This window comes from Mercenaria mercenaria, chromosome 4, assembly GCF_021730395.1.
Source record: "Mercenaria mercenaria strain notata chromosome 4, MADL_Memer_1, whole genome shotgun sequence".
In the NCBI taxonomy this organism is placed as follows: domain Eukaryota; kingdom Metazoa; phylum Mollusca; class Bivalvia; order Venerida; family Veneridae; genus Mercenaria; species Mercenaria mercenaria.
This window is the reverse complement of record NC_069364.1, coordinates 28,150,898-28,162,684: the sequence shown is the minus strand read 5'-3', so window position 1 is coordinate 28,162,684 and position 11,787 is coordinate 28,150,898. Positions and strand designations below refer to the sequence as shown.

At 33.6% G+C, this 11,787-nt stretch overlaps 1 protein-coding gene across 1 annotated transcript; it reads right to left on the bottom strand.

Annotated features, from left to right (window-relative positions):
• Nucleotides 1-5,291: 5,291 nt before the first annotated feature.
• On the bottom strand, nucleotides 5,292-9,204 carry LOC123551315 (uncharacterized). The gene is made up of 5 exons (XM_045340168.2): nucleotides 9,043-9,204; nucleotides 8,031-8,168; nucleotides 7,521-7,607; nucleotides 5,879-6,006; nucleotides 5,292-5,681 (listed from the first exon to the last, which is right to left on the bottom strand). Exons 1-5 carry the CDS (start codon nucleotides 9,137-9,139, stop codon nucleotides 5,511-5,513), a joined length of 621 nt encoding a protein of 206 aa, XP_045196103.1. The 5' UTR covers nucleotides 9,140-9,204; the 3' UTR covers nucleotides 5,292-5,510.
• Between the last annotated feature and the right edge of the window lie 2,583 nt (nucleotides 9,205-11,787).

The following is an 11,787-nucleotide window of genomic DNA, read 5'->3' as shown; positions in this document are numbered from 1 at the left end:
CACCCGTTAACCGGTTCCGAGCAAAACAGTTCGTGGCGGACAAAACAGTTCACCGATATTTTTGCCCGTATCTGCATAGGGGTAAGTATTCTCTATCCAAGAATCTGTTGGTGCAAAATATGTTAAAGATTTTTATTTCTGTAAAAAGTAGCATAAACGAAGAACATGTCATGTGCTTCCCGTTTAAAACTAACCTATATTTAGTAAGTTATGACGAGTTAAAAGTGTGATTTTGTTGAAAAAATGTGAAAGCGAAAGTTTATCACGGTATATTTAATTCACTTTTCAACTTCGGTCTATGGTATTGACGTCAACCTTTATAATAATGTTTGCCCAGAATAGTGTCCAATTTTTAAGCGATAAAACGCAATATTCAACGAGTTATAGACATTCAAACATGCCGTTGTCGAAAAAAAGTGTGGCGGCATTGCACAGCTTAAGGTTATTTGTGTGGCGAGCAAGAGCAGTCCTGTATCTTTTTAGTTTACTTTAATAAATGGTCTAAATAGTGATATCAGCTCGTAAGTCTTGAAAAAAACGTCTGTAATCAGACAACAGCAATTACACTAATTTTAATTAACAAACAGATGTAAATCAAAGCATATAAAAGTCATTACAACGTCTAACAATGTAATTATCATCATCGCTTCTTCATACATTTGTTAAATTATGTTTACAGTGGTAACGGTAGGTGATGTGATGCCTTCCATTTAGGAACGTTCCACTTACTTTATTATATCATTTTTGATACTTCTTTCAGGATCCCAATGGCATATGTACCTGTGCTCAAATCTTCAATACAACAGCTGACGTTTATAGGCACTTAATTCAGCACCTCTGTATAGCCATAGGTTTGACACGTTCAAGTACAACAACTTGAGCTTGACTGTCGTACAGGAAAAACTAATAATACGAACAAAAATATTTGAATGTATTAAACCTGTGTCCAATAAAATTTATTACTCCTTGATTGAAAAACAATCAGTTACACATATCTCTTCTTGAAGAAAACAACAACTGAAAAATTCTTTTTTATCTGAAGTAGCAGAAGAACAATCTTCACTAAACGTTAACGAAAACAAGGAATTAGAAACACTTCACATTTAAATTAGAATCTCTCCCTGTTGTTTCAGAAGAAACAGACCCACCTGAAGTAAATTAACTGATATTTATGACAATATACCTGAGGTAATAGAAACATACATGATAAGGTCAGTTAGAATTACATAAAAAAAATGGCTATCACTAGTCGCTATAAACAGTTACCCAATGGAAAACATATGATATTTGTTGTTCCTCGATTTTGTAGAATGGTCTTCGAAATCCTCTTCATCCGGATGAGATATAGCACGAATTTTTAAAAAAAATGAAAGTTGGTTACAAACTGTTTCGATGGGAAATTTTGCGTTTCAATGGGGTCCCGAAAACAGGTCAGTTGGTAAGTTGACAGCAAGTTCTTCGTGATTGTTCTAACAAAACTCAAGTAAAAACTTTGCAGTGCCTTCTAAACTAATCATAGTTCAGACGCATGGAACCATACTAACTAGTGTTTTTTAGACACTATGAGATGTTTGCAACAATGTAGGGAAAACCTATCAAACCGGCATAGACGGAAAGAAAATTGCAAGGGGTAAAGGCAAAACAATGTGGAGAATATATTGTTGGTGGTTCGAGCCTGATCCAACACTGACTGACAGAAAAGCCCGATTAAAATCCAAAAAATTGTCTAATTTTACAAAATACATGTCATGGTTTAATAGTCCAAATATGGACTGGTATGTGTATAATCTTATACGCGTATTTTACATCACTATATGCATACGAATTGCTCATGTCATCCGCTGTATTTTGAAATTGCTGTGCTAGTAGCACTTGTTTTTTTTGTCAATTACAAGAGTACAGCTGATACATATTTAGACCATTATTAAAGTTAAATAAAAAAAATACTCAGGACTGCTCTTGCTCGCCCACAAATAATTTTGAGCTGTGCAATCCGCCAACACTTTTTCGACAACGGCATGTTTGAATGTCTATAACTCGATGATATTGCGTTTTGTCCGCTTAAAAATTGGACAATATTCAGGGCAAACATATTATAAAGGTTGACGTAAATACAATAGACCCAAGTTGAAAAGTGAATTAAGAATCGCAATAAACTTTCGTTTTCACATTTTTTCAACAAAATCACACTTTTAATTCGTCATAACTTATAAATATAGTAGTTTTAAACGGGAAGCACATGGCATTCTTCTCGTTTATGCTACTTTTTACAGAAATAAAAATCTTTAACATTATTTTGCAACCAGCCGATTCTTGGATGGAGAATACTTCCCCAATGCCAGATACCGGCAAAAATATCGGTGAACTGTTTGTCCGCCAGAACTGTTTTGCTCGGGACCGTAACGGTGTGGCTATACGGCATGATGAGTTTTATGAAAGCTGAAAGAAATCATCCAGTACAATATATTATTGCATATGCAACGTGTAGTAACATATTTACTACAAATTGATACCGTCACCCACAAAAGAATGCAGCTAAGAAGAATAATAGCAAACTTGGTTTGATTGAGTCTGTTCATTTGTTATATCAACATTCACTCCACATACGCTTGATATACATAGACAGTATTAGAGCGGGTGTGGGTAATCCCGAACAGGGGGTAATTCCGAAACACATTTTTATCATGACAATTTTTTGTATTCTTAAGGCTCCATTAATCTACGGTCACATACAGGATAACAAACAATTCCATATCATATTGCAATGAATGCAAGATTTTGTCGCGCACCTTTTCAAATACAGACTAGAATTTTAAGACAGCTTGCATGCATGTCGATTCTTACCTGTTTTCGTTATTTGATGTTAGTGGTATGTAAGGATCTAAAAGTATTGGTTTTTTACCGCTGACATGTTTTGATGAATTCTTACATCACAAGTGTCCGTGGGAAGGAGTTTAACTGCATTTCTCATTAAGGAAAACGTTTGAAAGATCAAAGAAGCCGTTCGGATTAGACACACTTGTCAATTAATGTGTGGCATTCCAAACAATCATGTAATGAGAACAGTTATATCCTAAATAAGTATATATAAAGACTTAATAATATACTATATTTGAAGCAAATAACTAGAGCAGGACTATAAATTAATAAATAGTAGATAAATAAATACTATATATAAAAAAGATACAGTAACAAATAAATAAATTACTACTTAGTAAAATGAGTTCAACTTTCTTTCATTCAATTAGCTCGTTTTAAACATGTGAAATATGTCTGTCTGTGGTAGATGGAGGCGGCGACTGGTGTAGCAATAGCATAGCTTGACAAGAGTTGCAAAGCAATTTTGGATGCCAAGACAGCCCTCACGACAAGTCCACGTTACTGCTATGCATGTGAAAAACCCTACATGCACCAATTGTGGATGCAGATTTCACCCTAATTGTTTTGGAGAAATTATGGGCTATACAGACGAACTTCCGTTTGAATGCAAATACTGTTAATTTAACACACAGATTCTAAGCATTTTAACACTGCACACTGCATCATGTATAAGGGTTTAATACATATTCAGTTTTCGGACATTAATCATGTAAAAATTGTCACAGATGTTGTGCTGTGCTTCTGCAAATTTAGGTTTAGATACAGATGCTCTGTAAAATTCAGTATAGTTTTGTTTATAAAGTTTCTTTTTAAAAATGCAAGTAATACGTGAAGAATGTCTGTGTTTATCATTGTAAAAAACAAACTTCTGTTTTTAAGAAGTTGGAACTGTTTGTGAATTAGCCCCACTGTTGTTCGGAATTAACCCCCTTCTGTTCGGAAATACATCGCTCCAATAGGTAATATCTTCAATACACTATACTGACATATCTGTATACTTATATATTCGGAATTATACACACTAAATCACTTGGAATACTCTATAAACAAGCTGTTTTAAATGGCAATATAAGTAGGTATTTTCGAAAAATTCAACATTATTGCTTAACTGTTCGGAAATACCCACACCCGCTCTACGCTCCCTTACAGTTTTCTGTTTTAGAAAGGACATTAACTCCTTGAGTTAGGAGTACTGAAAGGATTTTGTATTATCATTGACACGTACTTCTATAGACAGGTTTTTGTTTTATCATTGACATCTACTCCTGTAGACAGGATTTTGTTTTATCATTGACATCTAGATCTACTCCTGTCAATAGGATTTTGTTTTATTATTGACATCTACTCCTGTTGACAGGATTTAGTATTATCATTGACACGTACTTCTATAGACAGGATTTGGTATTATCATTGACATCTACTAATGTAGACAGGATTTTGTTTTATCATTGACATGTACTCCTGTAGACAGGATTTTGTATTATCATTGACATCTACTAATGTAGATAGGTTTTTGTTTTATCATCGACATCTACACCTGTAGACATGATTTTGTTTTATCATTTTTTTACATCTATTCCTGTAAATAGGATTTTGTCGTATCATTGACATCTACTACTGTACACAGGATTTTGTTTTATCATTTACATCTACTCCTAGATAGGATTTTGTTTCTTATCATTGACATCTACTTCTGTAGACAGGATTTTGTTTTATCATTGACATCTACTCCTGTAGATAGGATTTTGTTTTAACATTGACATCTACTCCTGTAAGATTTTGTATTATCATTGACACGTTCTTCTATAGACAGGATTTTGTATTTAGTATTATCATTGACACGTACTTCCTTAGGCAGGATTTTGTATTATCATTGAAATGTACTCCTGTAGAGAAAATTTACTATTATCATTGACAGACATTCCTTTATGGAGGAATTACTTCAACAACTGACATGTACACCTTTAGGCAGGATTTTCAAATCTAATGAACATAATTGTAAATCTTTAAACAGGATTAACTTCTAAAATGGACATATGCTCCTTTGAACAGGATTCACCGATATAGTGTTCTATACTATACATATATATTAGTATAAAAAGATATTCATCACACCAACAATGCTTTTTACTCAAATTTTATTGCTTCTTTTATCACACATACAAAGCAGAAGTAATACAGTCATCTACGTTAACTGCAAGATGGCAGTAGACACTCTTATTTTCCAAACAAGTTTATTTGGGAGAAAATGCTAGAAATTAAGTTAGAAATCATGACAGAATAACATTACATTACAGTTAACATTTACCAAAGAATCTATGTCAGCTCAGCTCTGATGCTTTTGCAAATGTTTAAATAAGGCTATCTAACGGTAAAGTAAAATTTCAATATGTAACAATTCGCAGATCATGGGATCGCTACCGTGCGATATGGTTGTGGTACGTATTGTCTTATGTCGTATCTAATATGAGAATATATAGTACTGTCACATATGCTAACTAAACGAGACAAAAAGCAGGTATAGACTAATATAAATGGTGTAAGGAATGTGCATTTTTACATGCAAGTGTCAATAATATATTTTAATATTTTTCTGGTATATAAGTGCTTGAAAGAATCGATTTTCGCATCTAAGCTTCCGTATTCACTCTCTCAAACATGAGAACGGTCTCTTCGTGGTTTGCAGCTCTGGTGCCATGTTCTTCATCCTGCAACTGCCCAGTTTCTGTTATCTGGGTCATACCATCGCTTTTTGGTATCTTGAAACAACCAAATTTCTGTGTCATTTTTCTGCCACTGACCTAAAAATATTCAATTAAATTTTAAATATTATCAATCAGAGAGTATATGTCTACACGACTGGCTTTGGACTTTCGTATATAATCTTATTTAAAACATAAATACTATTGTAACGCTAGTTTAAAAACTTTACGGTATTAGGGTAGGCTCTGTCACAACCCGAACTTGGCCAGCTTCCGCAATGTCACGTGACATTTACCTTGAAAGAGACATAAACGCAACCGGATGCTTGCTGGAGATTAACGTCATTGACCTGTAAGCAGACATCTTTAACAGACGGAGGAAAACCTGGTATGGATGGCTTACACTCTGCCGGTGGATTTGGACCTGAAAAACACAAATCGCATTATGACAAATATAGGCAAAAATTCATATCTACATCAGCATTGAAGACTAATCATTTGTAAGGCGCACTGGCCTTTCATAATCTACAATGTAATAACCTTGAAGAATCTACAATTTAATGACCTGAATAAATATGCACCAGTTACAGTCATACTACATTTTGGACAGGAAAATAATTCACAAGGAAGTTATGATAACTGTAAAGGTTCTTTCTATATTCATCTGACCCAAAATTTTGACAACACAAAAATCTTTCTTAAATTGTAGTTTTGTCATATTAAGAACATTAGAACATGAGTTTTTGTTTATAAACTATTAATGCGAAATAAAAAAACATGTTTGAGATGGGAATTGAACCAGGGTTGCTTCGACAATAATGAATTTGAGCCGCGCCATGAGAAAACCAACATAGTTGTTTTGCGACCAGCATGCCTCCAGACCAGCCTGCACATCCGCGCAGTCTGGTCAGAATCCATGCTATTCGCTAACGATTTCTCTAATTGCAATAGGGTTTGAAAGCGAACAGCATGGATCCTGACCAGACTGCATGGATGCCACTATGTTGGTTTTCTCATGGCGCGGTTCATTTACTTCCTGCCGTCTTGAGGAGATCCCAGATATGACCGTTAAGGCTTTGTAATTAAGGCAGTTTACCTTCGCCGAGAAAAACATGTTTTAATCTTGAATGAAAAAAAAAGAACTACAGTCAAATCTGTGTTAAAGACCACCTCTGAAAAGACCATCTGAATCTAAAGACCACATGTTTTTTTTTCCAATTTTCACATTTACAGTGTATTTTAACCTGTGAATTAAGACCACTTTCCAGTAAAGACCACATTTTGGCTCTCCCAAGGGTGGTCTTTATAGACAGGTTTAACTGTAATTCTTATTTTGTTTCAATAACATATAATCTGTCAGTAACTAAGTTTGAAAGCCTTCATAAGAAATAAAACAATAATTTCCTGATATCTTAAAATTTCCTTCTTCCTCTTTTTAGTCATACGATCTGGAGATCATACCCCTTAATACATGAGATGGGTACTGACTAAAGACGAGATTAATTCTTTTCGCAAACACGGACATTATTTATTATGACTGTTTATTTTCCGTCTTAAACAGGTCACTTTGAAAATAATTTGTTTTGTTAATTTGATTTGATTTTAATTAACATACTTTTTCAACAAAGTTATGTATATTTAACAAAACCAGTGTTTCTCCGCAGCTTACATAAATCACAGATGTGAAAGGAATGACTTCAACCACATTATAAGTCTAATGTCAAATTATCATTCAAAACTGTCTGAACGGAGGGAGATCGGGTCTGACGACCTCTCGATTTTAAATTTGGAGGTAACACGTATCTTTAATTTAAAGCAGAGTAGGTACTATACTAGCGATGTACACAGACAGACAGACAGACAGACATACTGACAGAAAATGCATACATACATACATACATACATACATACATACATAATAAAACAAAACATAATTACCTTTGATGACTGTTTTCAGTATCGGGTTCTTGTCTACTGTAATTGTTACCACGATAGTGTCCTTCTCTAAGGTTGCTATGTAGCAGCCTGAAAAATATGATAATAAATTCTGTATAATAGAAGAGATCAAGAGACAATTCAACAATTCGGTTAACACAGTTTATGGTCAACGTTTTAGACAAAACTGAACTGTTAAAGCTTACTTTAGTTCATGAAGAAATGGCCCATCTGGTTAGATTTTTCGCAAGGTAGATCTACTTTCTGCAGAATTGTAGAATGTAATATTTAAAACTATTTAAGAACAAAATATTTATCGTAATTAATACCCGACATTTAATATAAACTAAAGTAGGTCTAAATCATTTGAATGTCGGTGACGATTATAAAAGTCGTTTTTCATTCTACATAACGGTGCTAACACATAATGACTTGATATTATATATTCACGAGTTGCAGGTTGGCAAGCACCTTAAATCATATTATGTTACATAGAAAAACGTCGCATGTTACCTTCATGTCGATACATTTTCTTGCAATACTCGCATTTCCCTTTACTACAGTCTTGAACAATGCCGCCATATTGTTCACCGGAAGTGACGTCAGAGTAGCTAAGAACGGTCCGCAGAATGTCATTTAGTTCGTCTGCATCTGAACGTACAGTAATTGTAAACAAGATTAGCCAGACAACGGCTCGTTATTATGCTAATGTTCAACATAACTGAAATTGAAATAAATGTGTTTACGACTTGGAGTTCAAACATTTTCAACCAATTACGCAAAAAGAAAGTAACTTTCATTTGAAAGAATATCTTTGGGCAACAGTAGGGGCCAGTTGTTCGAAACTTTAACCGGCTGTTAAACCAGCCGCTGGTTAAATTTTTATTCAAAACACTAGTCTTAATGGGAAACACTAGTGTGATGTTTTGATTTTATCGTGAAGAATTTTTCAAATTTCATAATTCTTAACTCATACATTTGTTTTTTTCTAAGTCTTCTAAAATGTCGGAAACTTAACCTAAAAGTTAATCAACCATTAGCTTAATCCTCTTTTAAAGTGCCTGGACCCTGGTTCTCAGCCTGCCAGTGCATTTGGAATTGCACAGAAAGCAAGGCAAAAAAAAGGCATCCGTAGGACTGCAAGGCTTCGGTCTTTTTTTGTTATTTTTTAAAGAAAACTGGAAATTACTCTACTTAAAAAAAAAATCAAAATAATTAAGCCGAATTCTTGCTTCTTTAAGTCTATTACTTGTTTCAGTCTCATCTAATTAAAAGATATTTTGAAATTTCAATGTGTTGCGTAGTCTACAGGTACTGTATGTGTTAACACTATTCTGGCATACAATATTTGAATAGCTAATTCAAATGAAAAACTTGCTAATATTTCCCTTAAACGAAACTAAATTTTTAAATTAATATCTCCGCGTATCAAAATCACAAATATCTTTATATCGATGCATTTCAATGCCTTTGCGTTTAAACATCATTCTTCTTTTTAAATGAAATCCAATAAATTGTACCATACCTTCAGAATCTTCTGTCAAAGTCAATGAAGTTTTCTGTAGAGTGATAGTACGCCCCGCTACCAGAGCCAAACAACCGAAGAGTAACGCTATTTTCATCCTCACAAAATTTGTAAACGATTATTTCACTCTAAGTGCCAGCGTGCATCGATTAATCTTTATTTATACCAAACATTAGGCCTATTTAATTTCCTCGTCAGTGGGCCAGTTTCTTTCACATTTGCAGTGTTGGAAGTTTGGCTTCCCGGTTTAAAATGACCGCCAATGAGAGCCGGTCTTGCGATATAGGCCAAGTTGCTTATCATATAAATTTCTTGTATAAATTCGGATAAACATCTGGAAATTTATGACAAGAAAATGTTCGCAAACTTATTTGGAACAGGCCACGATAGAAAATCATAACAAATTGCAGAGTTGTAATTTCTTATTTGCAGTAACAGTAGCCAGTGTATGCCGGAAAATTCGAGAATTGTTCTTGCTGCTCACGTGGGTGAAATGAATTGAACTATTTTTAAATTAACGCATACGTGTTGGTAGCTGTCTATGTTTATTTATTTGGGTTTTACGGCGCACCAACACAGTATAGGTTATATGGCGCCAAACAGGACTACAAATTTTGGTTCCACATCTCATTCACATCGAAATAAAAACATGAGGTATGGAATCAAAATTTGCATACCTGCTGGAATCACAGAGTTACTGCAAAACCAAGTGTTAAGACCCTATTAGTCGCCTCTTACTTGGTCACTTGAAACATGCCATTGTTACTCATCTGAAAGATCAAATTACAAAAGCAGATTTTTTTTTTTAATTTATTGTTATGAAATCGTGGTCTGTTAACAGTGTATACAATTACAATAGGAAGTTATAAGTCACGCCCACATGCCACACCGGATGTAAATGATCAACCTACGCGCAGGAATATTCAACCACTGCGCAGGAATATTGTCAAACTGCACAATAAGGGGAAGTAACACTGTGTTGGAGTTTGAGGAATATTGTCAAACAATCATCCCCATGTAAAATGGCGTCACGCTTAGCAACACCTGGAAAATCAAATGCTTGCAAATTTAGATATATGTCACAACCTTTAAGAACATCATGAAACTATTCCATGAATCTATGATTCGTCAAATTCTCTGACTGTACTTAAAATACTGTCAAATAATTTCATTGTTTACACTGAGGTGCGAGTCTCAACACCAAAAATGTAATTTTAGTATTACTGCATTATATTTTTAGTTTCTTGCTCGTTTTAAACGAAAAACATATAACTATTGAGATACAAACTTTGTACAGCAAAATTTAAAAAAATGAAAAATATAAGCAATTTATAAGGTATTTATTTAATTAATTTCTATGTTTTTTGTTTTTACAGCTGCTCTATCCTTGTTTTACTTATACCTTGTTTGTCGGAATGTAACTCTTGACAGCAAACGTTATTTTGTTACTTGCTTGATAATCTTGATAACAGTGTCTGCAGATAAGGGAAAGTAACACTGTGTTGGAGTTACAACGAATATTTATAATTACGTATGGTTAACTGTTCTTTACTAGACATCACAGCGTCTCTCACTTCTGAGAAAAGATCCTAGTTACTAGGCAATATATCACACATTTCTTCAACCAGTAGCCAACGATGACTCTTAAACATTCCTGTAAAAATTAACATAAATTATTTTTAAGCAAACACAAATTATTTATGGTATCAATAATATAAACAAATTAATTTGAAAAAGAATTGCAAATAACAGCTTAAAATGTCAAAATCAGTTTAAAATACGTATCTCTCATCTTGATTGTAAGGTGGATATGATTGTATCTGCTTGACTGTTCAAATATTGTACAATGGGATGAATCGTTAGTATGATTATCTCCCTTTTGATAAAACTAAGTATTTAACTCATTACTCCCCTTGAAGGAAGTGATTTGTGATATTTCAACATAAAAGGTCAACATATATTATAACATATGAGAATGAGAACTAGTTTTAAATATTAAAATGTATTATGAGGCTTGAAGCAAAAAATGGCGTAATAAAGCTAAATGTTTAATTACAAAAAGTAATCAAAGGCCTGAAGGGCCTGAGTCGGCTAATGATTGATGTACTAACAGTATAGTCTACCAGTTTCAGTTTGTTTTTAGTTTTTTTTCTTAAAATTTCATAACACAGCTCGATATTTACCCAAAATATTATATCCGGATACGATTACACTTTTCTCCAGTTTCAACAATATATTTTACAAATTGTGATGATACGAAGACATTTAGCAGCAATTGGCAGTATCTGACATTGAAGTTTACGGTTAAATTACCTCTTATTTAAATCTTTTCATAAAAAGTTGTTTCGTTTCGTGAAAGCAGCCAAACATAGACGATCTACTTTCGATTTCAAAAACTACAAGAAAATACAATTTAATGTTTCGCCGATTTGTTTATTTCTCGAAAAATAAGAATTAAAATCATTTTTAATATCAGTAGTAACTAAACAAACCAGTAAGAGCTTCTTCTTCCGATAATTTATCCGTTTACTGACTGCAAAATTCAACACACGCAAAGTTTATAGAAATCATACGATGCGTGTTTACGTTCAATGTGGGAGAATTAAGGCTGATCGGCTATGTTACCTAACGCATCCGGACGATTCAGATTTTGTTTTTAAAAAAGCATTGTGTGCGTTTCTGTAATTTTATATACGTTTTTATACGCTTAGAAATTATTAGACATGCGTATTTGCATTATTTCTA